Source organism: Platichthys flesus, chromosome 14 (genome assembly GCF_949316205.1).
Source record: "Platichthys flesus chromosome 14, fPlaFle2.1, whole genome shotgun sequence".
Classification (NCBI taxonomy): domain Eukaryota; kingdom Metazoa; phylum Chordata; class Actinopteri; order Pleuronectiformes; family Pleuronectidae; genus Platichthys; species Platichthys flesus.
In genome coordinates, this window is record NC_084958.1 from 1,166,133 (window position 1) to 1,178,257 (window position 12,125).

The 12,125-nt window shown below is 40.5% G+C and overlaps 2 protein-coding genes across 3 annotated transcripts in view; one reads left to right on the forward strand and one right to left on the reverse strand.

Annotated features, from left to right (window-relative positions):
* cntnap2b (contactin associated protein 2b) overlaps nucleotides 1-12,125 on the forward strand; it is a 39,032-nt gene that overhangs the window by 26,074 nt on the left and 833 nt on the right. The window contains exons 11-24 of the mRNA XM_062404940.1: nucleotides 1,086-1,192; nucleotides 1,285-1,404; nucleotides 1,617-1,732; nucleotides 5,193-5,277; nucleotides 5,476-5,632; nucleotides 5,983-6,110; nucleotides 6,486-6,656; nucleotides 7,110-7,328; nucleotides 7,854-8,090; nucleotides 8,273-8,506; nucleotides 8,606-8,739; nucleotides 9,070-9,163; nucleotides 9,887-10,117; nucleotides 10,198-10,272. Coding sequence (XP_062260924.1) covers nucleotides 1,086-1,192; nucleotides 1,285-1,404; nucleotides 1,617-1,732; nucleotides 5,193-5,277; nucleotides 5,476-5,632; nucleotides 5,983-6,110; nucleotides 6,486-6,656; nucleotides 7,110-7,328; nucleotides 7,854-8,090; nucleotides 8,273-8,506; nucleotides 8,606-8,739; nucleotides 9,070-9,163; nucleotides 9,887-10,117; nucleotides 10,198-10,272 — 2,108 coding nt within the window. The remainder of the gene's footprint in view (nucleotides 1-1,085; nucleotides 1,193-1,284; nucleotides 1,405-1,616; nucleotides 1,733-5,192; nucleotides 5,278-5,475; nucleotides 5,633-5,982; nucleotides 6,111-6,485; nucleotides 6,657-7,109; nucleotides 7,329-7,853; nucleotides 8,091-8,272; nucleotides 8,507-8,605; nucleotides 8,740-9,069; nucleotides 9,164-9,886; nucleotides 10,118-10,197; nucleotides 10,273-12,125) is intronic.
* Nucleotides 1-12,125, reverse strand: part of tgs1 (trimethylguanosine synthase 1) — a 41,015-nt gene that overhangs the window by 3,889 nt on the left and 25,001 nt on the right. The window contains exon 16 of one of the 2 annotated variants that reach the window (XM_062404925.1): nucleotides 2,243-2,602. The exons of the other annotated variant lie outside the window; for it this stretch is intronic. Within the exon in view, the coding sequence (XP_062260909.1) occupies nucleotides 2,477-2,602 (126 nt within the window). The 3' untranslated portion in view covers nucleotides 2,243-2,476. Of the gene's footprint in view, nucleotides 1-2,242; nucleotides 2,603-12,125 lie in introns of those variants that run through there. 2 annotated transcript variants of the gene reach the window in all.

A 12,125-nucleotide genomic window follows, 5' to 3' on the forward strand; every position in this document is an offset into this window, starting at 1 on the left:
AACAGCTCCACCCACACACACACACACACCATTTGGGTGTTTGTATACACATTGATTAAAGCAGTTGACGGTAACTGATTCGTTTTACATGAATTAGTTTGATTACAAAATATAAAAGTGTGACTGAACAGATCAAAGAAATAATTTGTAATCCTGAAGGCTTCAAATATCTAAATACAAATTTATTTTTTGAGTCCATATTCACAGATCAAAATTAGCCTAATAGGGCTTAACAAGTCTAACATCCTCTGCCCCTAACCCTCGACCAAAAAAAGCACAGGTGTGAACGTAACCAAATGTGTCCTCAATGCGTCCAGAGATCTGATCACTAAAATCCGATTGGAGGTGGCCCATGTGGCAACATTATTTGTGCCATGTGAACGCAAATGCATCCTGGGCCTCATATTAAGGACTGCCCTAATTAGCTCACATTTTCTAACCTGCCACAGTTTCACAATGAATATAACCTATTTTTATGCTTCTCACTGACAGTACGTTGATATTTTGTGACCACTGCCACAATACCAAAACAAACCAACCAACTTAAAATTAATGATACTTTATACAAATGGGCAAAATCTTTCTTCACAGCAAAGTTGCATGAGAGCCATTTGGCCCTTGACCTGACCTCTTTCACTCACTCGTGACATTGAACACACTGATTTGAACTCAGACTGGGTAACGAGAACATAATGTGGTCTTTGTGAAGACAAATTACATTTTTGTTATTTGTCTCTTCATCTCAACACACTGAGTGAGTAAGGGAGTATATGTCACAAGTGGTCACAGGAGATGCATTTTAATGCCAGGTTGTGAACATCTATACTTAAAGCTGTCCACTTAAAGCTGTGTTTCTCAAACTGTGATAAATCCCATTCAATCTGTATTTTAATTATCATATGTAGGTGTTTGACGTAGTCTTCTAGAAATCCTTATCATTAATTTACACCTCGTTTAGCATATGATTCCTCTAACATGTAGCACAATCAGTATGTGATAGTGTCTAGAGGGGATCTGGTGGTGTATTCTCAGTCAAAAGTTTGAATGATTTTTTACCCTTCCCCTATTTATCTGTGTCATAAAAGGTGTGTTCCCAACCACTGTGAGCATGGCAGTCGCTGTTCTCAGACGTGGGACACGTTCAGCTGCAATTGTAGTGGCACTGGATACACTGGAGCCACCTGCCATACCTGTAGGTTCTCTCTCTCATACAAACACAAAGAAAAACACACTGTATATTGTATGCAAACCATCTAAAGTTGTGTGTTGTGTCTCCTCCAATAGCGATGTATCAGCAGTCCTGCGAGGAGTATAGGCACCTGGGGAAGAGTTCAGGGAGCTACTTGATCGACCCAGACGGCAGTGGCTCTATTGCCCCCTTCAGAGTCAGCTGTGACATGACAGGTGAGATGTTCAAGTAGCACCATCTTTGGATATGACAGAAAAAGGGCTTTTTCCTGGAGTATCTCTTGTTTCTGCTTGTGACACAAACATGAGTTCATCTTTCAACACTTTTCTTCAACAGCAGAACATCATCAATATACTGCATAGTGCAAGTTGATCTTTCCTGAAGAAGGTGTGAAGGCATTGATGGCTTTTTTTGTTTTGTTTTTTAGAGGAAAAAGTCTGGACCACAGTAAAGAACAACCTGTCTCCTCAGACTTCAGTCACCAATCCAGACCAGGAAGGGAAAGCAGGGCTGCAAATTACTTACAATGTGACCGATGAACAGGTACACAATGACCATACACTTACTTTGACCTACTTCAACTAATGCATATGTGTCTGTGGTGGTACAGACCATTAATATACATAATAATCTATAGATTGCTTTTTAAAATCCTCTCAAAATATAGATATTGAGGCTATTAAAAAAACTATTTAAAAATCGACAGTGCAAGCTGGGGGAATAAAGGGGGGGTTCTGCCATGGTTCTCACATGGCTGAATGCCCGCCGTTGTTCGCCTCTAAGTCTCTCTCTGGTTCCCTGCTGTATTTGCATGCCTGCCATCGGTCCCTCTCTGTCTCGCTCTGGTTCCCTTGTCAGGGATGTTCAGGGGCAGTAGCATTTCATGCAATAAAAAAATCTGTAAAGCTCAACAGTTGGCTTCTTAACTTAAAAATAAGTTAAGACGCCTATAACACAGATACTTTGGTTTGTTGTGGTTGAGCAGTTGCAGTTCGTATCACAGATGGTTACCATGGAGTCTTACCTCAGCATTAAGCACACAGGAGACGGAGCATTGATTCCAGCTATTTTATGGCTGCTCACAGTATAAAACACAAAAAGTCCACGCCACCGTTACTTCTAGTGATAGGATACAACCACACAACAGAATATGTAAATACGAGTCAGTCATCCATCCATCCACTTATTCATTTATTTTCCAGTGCTCTAATGGTGTCGGGTCGAGGTGGCAGCAATGCTTTCCAGCTCCTGCGTGAGGGCTTGAAATGTTATCTGCCCAGATGAGAATTATATTGTCTCCAGTGGATTCTGGGTGTACCGTGGGGTCTTCTCCCAGTTGAATGACAGGAAACTTCCAATAGAACACACCCAAGATTTATCCTGCTTAGATGCTCTCTTGATACGTCTGTCTGTCTGTAAGGATAAGGTCATCCAACGTAAAGGCAGAGTTGGGCAGTATTTCTATTACTTGTATTTGAAATACGTATTTCAATTACTTTGAGTATTTTGTAATTTGTATTTGATAGGGCCGATAAAAAATCAAGCGTAATTTGTAACAAAATACTTTAGAGTGGAGTCATTTTTTATTTAAAATACTCAAAATACTTTCTGTACAAATCAAAAAACAGTTCACGAGTATCCATTAATTAACAAAATGAAGTGAATGAACAGAAGTGAAATCTAAAATATCTAAATGGTGTGACCCCCCTTTGCCTTAAAAACAGCATCAATTCATCTAGGTAGACTTGCACACAGTTTTTGAAGGAACTCGGTTGGTAGGTTGTTCCAAACATCTTGGAGAACTAACCAAAGATGTTCAGTGGATGTAGGCTTCCTCAAATCCTTCTGTCTCTTCATGTAATCCCAGGCAAACTCGATGATGATGAGATCAGGGCTCTGTGGGGGCCATACCATCACTTCTAGGACTTCTTGTTCTTCTTTACGCTGAAGATAGTTATTAATGACATTGGCTTTATGTTTGGGGTCGTTGTCCTGCTGCAGAATAAATTTGGTGCCAATCATACGCCTCCCTGCATGATGGATAAGTATCTGCCTATATTTCACAGCTTTGAGGATACCATTAGTCCTGACCAAATCTCCAACTCCATTTGCAGAAATGCAGCCCCAAACTTGCAAGGAACCTCCACCATGCTTCACTGTTGCCTGAAGACACTCATTATTGTACCGCTCTCCAGCCCTTTGGCGAACAAACTGCCTTCTGGTACAGCCAAATATTTCACTTTTGACTCATCAGTCCAGAGCACCTGCTGCCATTTGTCTGAACCCCAGTGTCTATGTTTTTGCGCATAGTTGAGTCGCTGGGCCTTATTTCCATGTCGGAGGTATGGAGTTTTGGCTGCAATTCTTCCATGAAGACCACTTCTAATCAGACTTCTCTGGAGAGTAGATGGGTGAACATGGGTCCCGCTGGTCTATGCCAGTTCTGAGCTGATGGCACTGCTGGACATCTTCAGATTTCGAAGGGAAATAAGCTTGATGTATTTTTCATCTGCTGCACTAAGTTTCCTTGGCCGACCACTGCGTCTATGATCCTAAATGTTGCCCGTTTCTTTGTGCTTCTTCAAAAGAGCTTGAACAGCACATCTGGAAACCCCAGTCTGCTTTCAAAGTCTTTGTCTGGTAGAGACCTTGCTGATGCAGTAGAACTACCTTGTGTCTTGTTGCTGTGCTCAGTCTTGCCATTTTGTATGACCTGTGACATCAAACTGTCTTTCACAACCTCACATTGGTAGCAGAGTTTGGCTGTTCCTCACCCAGTTTGAAGCCCCCTACACAGCTGTTTCTGTTTCAGTTAATGACAATGTTTCAACCTACATGTGAAATTGATGACCATTAGCACCTGTTAGGTATAATTGGATGATCATACACCTGACTATAATCCTACAAAATCTCTGACTTTGTGCAAGTCTACCTATAAAAATTGATGCTGGTTTGAAGGCAAAGGGTAGTAACACCAAATTTTGTAAATTGATAAAAATAAACAATAATTATTTATATTTTTCAAAGCATTCTTAGTTTACAGCATTTTTTCACACCTGCCTAAAACTTTTGCACAATACTGTATATATACATAATCAATCAAATTGTTGTTACACTGAATTTCTGTGACTGTTCTTCCTTTTTGTGGGGTTCACCAGAGCTTTGTGTACATTATACAGCCCAAACCTGAATGCTCTGCTATACCAAACTGTGAGAAAACGGAAAAATCCAGAAAAAGTATTTTCTATATTTTAAATACAAAATACATTTTCTGGCACCAGTATTTTGTATTTTATTTTGATACATTTATTTGAGGGGTATTTTCTATTTTGTATCACAATACATTTTGATGTATTTTTGCCCATCCCTGCGTTAAGGAGGAAACCCATTTTGTCTGACTCTGATTCCAGGTGCTTTACATAATCACAGATATTATCTTAATCGTGGGCCATATCGTGTATTGCATCATTAAACTGCGATTGCAAACCCTACTTAACACTCAAACTTCACACTGCTGAGGGAGACGGACTGAGGCCAATATAATCTGTTTGTCTGCAAAAAGCAGTGAGTCGAATCTCCCATCCTTGAAGAGGTTTGGCTCCCTCCCAGGAATATCAACACAACTCTCACTGTGGTTGCTGAGTTAATGGTTCATCTTAGCCATCACTCCCACTGTTGCCCAACAAGACCCCCCACTGACACAGTTAAAAGCCTGTAACACGGAGCATGAAGATTGAACTCCCATGATATAGTATCTATAGTATAAAACATATTTAGTATTACTGGGTATCGTCTGAATTACGGTGGAAATGTACAGTGTTTCTTGATAATGTTGCTTAGTGAATGCATATATATATATATATATATATCGTACATTTTATTGGGCTAGGTATTGTATAATTAATGTTGCCTAAACTAGAAATGTTATCACCACAGCGCAATTTAATATTTATTTAAAGAACACATGTAAAGATTCTATGTCTGCTGTTCTGTGTGTGTCCAGATGTTGTCAGTCACTGGCAATTCAAAGTACTGTGAACAGTATGTAGCGTACGCCTGCCGGATGTCCCGTCTGCTCAACTCTCCAGGTAAGATGATTTATCAACCGCAGACAAGTCCCAGCTTCATCTGTTTTTCTGTGTATCAGTGTACTATTAATAATACAGTATAACAGGTTAAAAGCCTTTCATAGGAGCAGGACATTTTCAAGTTAAGCGTGTAGTATGAAAAATCAGTACAGTAAAAGCTAAAGTAAAGGGACATTATGTTACTTGTTTGACTCACAGATGGCACCCCGTTAACCTGGTGGGTAGGAAGAGCCAATGAGAGGCATTCCTACTGGGGGGGTTCTGGACCAGGGATACAGAAGTGTTCCTGTGGTATCGAACACAATTGTACTGACCCCAAATACTATTGCAACTGTGACGCTGACCTTCGCTCCTGGTAAGTGGACCAGTGCTCTGCAGCTCAGCTGACTTAGTGAAGGTCACAGAGTTTGTATGCTACTGTACCTTCATTAAAGTAGCTGTACAGTTGCTAAGAGCCAGCAACAATCATCTTATTAGTGCGTTATTATGGATTCTGTCCCCCTTTTTATCTATATTGATTGTTTTTTAGTTCACTATATTTCATGGTGTACAAGGGGTTATTTGAAAGTAAAAGCTAGACAAAAATCTAAATTATGTCTTGGTAAGATTGGACATGTTAATACTTATATGATTTATTTTAATTTAATATACATATTGTCCCACACACTGGAAATGGATGTATCTTTGCACTGTGAATCTATGTAGGAGGGAGGATGCAGGCCTGTTGGTGTATAAAGACCATTTGCCAGTCAGTCAGGTTGTGGTTGGTGATAGGAGCCGAGCTGGATCTGAGGCCAAACTCACAATCGGGCCACTCAAATGTCATGGGGACCGTAAGTGTCTGTCACTCACACACACACACAGACACAGACACACACACAGACACACACACACACACACACACACACACACACACACACACACACACACACACACACACACACACACACACACACACACACACACACACACACACACACACACACACACACACACACACACACACACACACACACAAAATATAATAGTGATCTATAATTATTATGACCATTATTGTCTGATTGATGCAGTCCATAGCCATGTGAGGTCAATCTAACATATACAATTGGTACTCGTTGCTATAGAAGGAAATGTACACACAGAGACCATGAGCTATTTTCTTTGATCAGTATTTGAGCAATATTGTGTCCTGCTGTTTTTTTGTGAAGGAAACTACTGGAATGCTGCATCCTTCACCAGCCCTGCCTCCTTTCTTCATTTCCTGTCCTTCAGAGGGGAAACCAGCACTGATATCTCCTTCTACTTTAAGACTTCCTCCACTCATGGAGTCTTTCTAGAGAACCTTGGAACCACCGACTTCTTGCGCATTGAACTAAAAGGTGTGTCTAAGTGCACACTGCACAAGATTTTAAAACCTTTTTGAAGTAAAAAACTCAGTCAGATCAATATGTGCTCGCTGCAGTTATTGCAGTTGTGGGATTTGAAGCACATGAAAAGTATATATTTTTCCTTAAGCAGGAACAGAGATGAATCAGATATCATCACTTTACTTTGTGATTTAAACCATAACCAAGTTAGCTCCCTCAGAATCGTGTTTTATCTGGTCAGGATTTGTATTATACAGTTTAAAGGCTGTTGAAGGGATTGATGCTGACTGAGGAAAGTAGAGATGTAAGTAAAATAAATGTGTTTTTCAATTTAATTTATTAGCAACAATATACGCTATAATAACAAAATGATTAATGAGATATGACAGGGACGTACTAAAGAACAAGACAACACAGTAAAGCTTAAATATTGCTATTGTCTGCTTTTCACTCTGGTGTTGTCAGGAGCCTCGGTGGTCTTCTTCTCTTTTGACGTGGGCAGTGAGCGGATGGAGCTCAGTGTGTGCTCACCGGTTCCTCTCAACAATGATCAATGGCAACGTGTTGAGGCTGAGAAGAACATCAAGGAGGCAGCACTGCAACTCAATGGACATTACAGAGAGGTCAGACCTACCCCCTCACAGGGAAACAAAAAGCTGGAGTTCTACAGCGAACTCTATGTTGGTAAGAGACACACAAAAACACACCTAAACAGGGTGGAGGGACAGAGCAGACAGAGCTGGACCAGCGTCAGCGGGGGGTCATCAGCAGTGCTGAATAATGGAGGCCTTAGACCTTCAAGTTGGAAAACGCTTCATCCGTTGTATTTTGTTTTTTTTAAAGTCATATAGACAACATATATGATTTAGTAGATATGCAAAGCACTGCACTCTATGAAGCTCCCTTAGCTGTTGTTGTTCTTACTGTGCAACTAAACCTGTAAATCCATATGACATCTAGATTATACCCCATGAGTCCACAATTCCATTCAGCTTGTGTAGAACACTGCAGTTCTAAATAATAACATTGCAATTAAAGCTATATCTGGATTGCATGACACAAATGTGCATCCTCACAGGAACAAATTTCCAAGTTCACCTACATGAACATGATTTATACTAGGGTTGAGTCTTTGAATGTGAAGCATGAGTGGATAGCTATACTTCATCGCTCTAACTGTACTAATGTGCTTTGTATCTTATTTCGCAGGTGCCTCAAGTGGTCAGAGGGGTTTCTTGGGCTGCATGCGGGCTCTTAAGATAAATGGCGTGACTATTGACCTGGAAGGGAGAGCAAAATTGACTCCAGGGGTGAGTCAAGGCTGCCAGGGCCACTGCAACAGCTATGGGATGCAGTGCAGGAACGGAGGGAAGTGTCTGGAGCAGTACAACAGTTACTCTTGTGACTGCTCACTCACTGCTTACGATGGACCCTTCTGCACAGACGGTACAGCCTCAAACACTGAATTAGATTACATTGGATCAGATTAGATTCATTGATTAGATTCGACGCAACAGTTGTACACTGTTATTTAAGAATTAACCTTGAGGCTTCTGCTGGTGTGTGTGTATGTGTGTGTGTTTGTGTGTGTGTGTGTGTGTGTGTCTGCATGCATGTGTTTACTATAGATGTTGGTGGCTACTTTGAAACAGGGACCTTGGTGCGTTATGACTTCTTGCCAGAGGTGGGACAACTTGCATTGAGAGAAGGGAAGAGCCTATCTGGTGTTAGTGTCCCTAGTGAGGCCAACCTGACACAGGAGGAGCTGGTGTTTAGCTTCAGTACCTCCAGCACTCCCAGCATCCTGGTCTACATCAGTTCCAGGACTCAAGACTACCTGGCTGTGGTGCTAAGGCACAATGGTCGGTTTATCAATATACTTTTAATTAATTTCTTCATTAAAGACTATAGAGATATATTGAACTGCTGTTACACTCACCCTATTAAAACATTATTTCCAGGCACTCTCCAGATCCGCTACAGTCTTGGGGGGCTAACAGAACCTCACACCATTGACGTTGATCATCGTAACCTGGCCAATGGACAGCCACACTCTGTCAACATAACCAGGAACTTAAGAGAAATACGACTCCAGGTTTGTACTTTCTGCCACTGTATCATGTATGGTGCAGATTTGTACAAAACAGTGTATTGGTTAATTTATGAATATCAGTCTCATGTTTGTATGTCCAGTACATAACTGGATCAAGATGTGTAAGCTACCAGTGTTCGCTTAGCCACTGAAACCTCTAAATCTCCCTGATAAGCATCATGTGCAACAGATCTTCATGTTTACATGAAGGCTACAGTATTTTCTCATGTCAGTCTCTTAAACGCTAATAAATGTATTTCCCAAGATGTTAGTAAATTATGTGATGAGTGGTTCTTGGTGTCACTGGTCCATTCCGTTTTCCATATTCCCCAGCTGGACCACTACCCAGTGTACACATACACTCTGCCTGAGGCCTCGGACACCAAGTTCAACTTGATAAAAAGTATCTTTCTCGGAAAGGTCTTTGGTAAGTGTGTAAATAATTTGAAGAATCACCTCAGGGTCACGTGGCGATGACAGTGATGACATGTTTTATATTTGCATGGTTTTGTTTAAATTACAATTTAACAGGTCACTGTGGCTCAGGGGGTAGAGTCATCCTCTAACCAGAGGGTCAATCCCAGTCAAGCCCATTCTGCATGCCATTCTCATAGGAAAAAGTACAGTCCATAGTTGCACTGTATTAAAGGGGTGAATGGCCAACAACTGAACTGTAAAGTGGTTTGAATTGTCATCAAATCTAGAAAGCTCTGTGTTAATACAGACTACTTATCAATTATATAATTTTTTACTGATCATTGGTAAATCCATTATTATTTCTGGAAATCATCTCGCCATCACCCTAATTTGGAAACCAATGCCATAAAGAATAAAGTCTGATGTGTCAGCATGTCCACACACAATGACAGACAGTACAAGGTCTAATCCAGAAGTGTAATTCACAGTGATTCTGAGTGAATTCCATGTTAATCGTGATTCTGTAATTAGTGTGCATTGGGCACCTTCTCTTGTTATATAGATCAATATGTTCCCTCCTATGGCTTAATTTCATTGTAAATTGTTTTGCATGCAATAACACTAAATAATAATTCTAATAATGCAAACAATATGTAATAGTTTTATGTATTGTAAGGATTGACAACATTCTCCACCTTCTGAGACTTTTTTTGATCTGCTGTCTTTCTTGTAGAAACTGGACAGATTGACCCTATCCTAATCGAGCGCTACAACACGCCAGGCTTTGTGGGCTGTCTGTCAAGGGTTCAGTTCAACAGTGTGGCACCTCTGAAAGCTGCGCTACGCTTGGGCCAAGCAGCACCTGTCAGCACCCATGGGATTTTGGTCCCATCCAATTGTGGAGCCTCACCCTTGACCATCTCCCCCATGGCCTCAGCTGGTGACCCCTGGCACATAGAAGCAGGTTGAGACAAAGACAGATTTTCAAGCAAAATTTGGAAATTCCCAAAAGATAGTTTCTACATAATAATTGTTTGTCCACAGCTGGAGCTGTTTCCCCTTTCTATGAGGACAAAGCCAGTGGTGATGGAGTGGATCGCAACTTTGTCATAATTGGAGGTAAATCCTACACAATTTTGTCTCCAGCAGAAGATGATGACTAGTGCCCCCAGTTATCGTAAAGCAATTTTCAACCTATCTGCATGACAATATGTCCTTGGGCAATGTATGAATGTGTGTGTGAATAGGTAAATGGCAAAATGTAGGGGAGAGCGGGGTAATGTGAGACATTTTTTACATTTGCTCCCCTCTAGGTGAGCTAAGATGATATATCAGTAAAATTTACACATTTCCCATTAATTCAGGATGTTCCCTAGCAATGAAAATTATCAGAATGTCTTCAGGAGAAAGGGCAGTGAAAATATGATTGTTTGAAGTGTTCTTGGGTCACACTTTACCCCAGCTATGGGGTAAAGTTAGATAGACCAGAGAAATCAAAGGGGTAAAGTGATCCACTTCATTTTTCCACTTTAAAACTACCATAACAACACATGTTGTAATAGTTAATGTTGACAGCCTGATTGACAACCACACATTCCAAAACTAATATCGGACTAGTAACAGAATCATTGGGATTGGTCAATTAAGCACATTTATGATTATTATGATTCATGTGATCTCTTGCACACACTAGCTTACCTGCACATTGTTTCTCTGTCCAATTGGCAGGGACAGGGATATTGTTTTTCTCTGCGTATTCAAATGCCAGTTCACGGCACTTAACTGGAGCAAGGCCATGGAACTGGTCAGCTAGTTGTTTCAAGTGTTTTGCAATCTCCTCCTCCATCTCATCTTTGAATATTCTCTTCGCCTCAACTACTGCACACCAGGCTACTGATTTTACTTCCCCTTTCTCTTTTTTTGTTATGAATCTTTTGAGGGTTGTCTTATCAATATTTCTTCCAGCTTTTCTAAAGGACTTCTTTCCTTGCATGACCTCAGCGGCTGCACTCTCCATCTCTGCGAGGGGTGTTTGGCCCAAGGTTGTCTTCCTGGTGTAGTTTCCCTTTTTCTACAGTGTTTGACATAAAAAATAAAACATATGTAATGTAATATTACACTAAAATATGTTTAGGACTAAACTTAACTTGTGCTTCATGTCTCACTTTACCCCACAGCATTTGTCTCACCTTCCTGGCTAGGGGGGAATGGGAGGGGCTTGAAAACATAATGGTCACATGACCACAAATGTGTACCGTTGCCTATATAGGTGGTGTCTCACATTACCCAATGCTCACATTACCCCACTCTCCCCTACTGTAAAGCGCTTTGAGTGGAAAAAGACTGCAAAAGCGCATTAAAAATACAAACCATTTGCCAATATTTTAAAGAATGATCCGAAAATATACATTGTAAGTACTAAAAGACACTTTGCTATGTTACTTGAAATTTTGCTCAGGATCCTCCTATATCTCTTCTTCGTGAGTGGTTATTACAATTTGGTTTGAGTTAATTTGTTAATCATATCCTATTCTATTGATTTGACGTTATTTGGAAAGATACCATCTATACTGTCTATATAAGGTCTCACAACTGACAAAGCCATGAGATTAAAGGAGCTGCAAATATACAGGATTAAAGAATCCTAAGAGCCACAGTGGCCTCCATAATTCATAAAAGAAGAAGTCTGGAACAAAATGGACTCAAATAGAGGCGGCTCTTGATAACAGGTGACCAAGAATCAGATGGTTCTTCTGGCTGGTCTATTCAAGCTGTTTTTTTATATTATACAAATCGATTGGGTGGGATATCAGATAGGGTTGAGATTATTGGACTTAGAAGTCCTTTACTACATTTCTTAGGAACATATACTGTGATCTGTGATTGGACACAACTCATAATGCTTATCAATTGCAAAGAGACCTAACAGACAAAATAGAAATACAATTGTGCCTAATCAAAACCGATCTAGT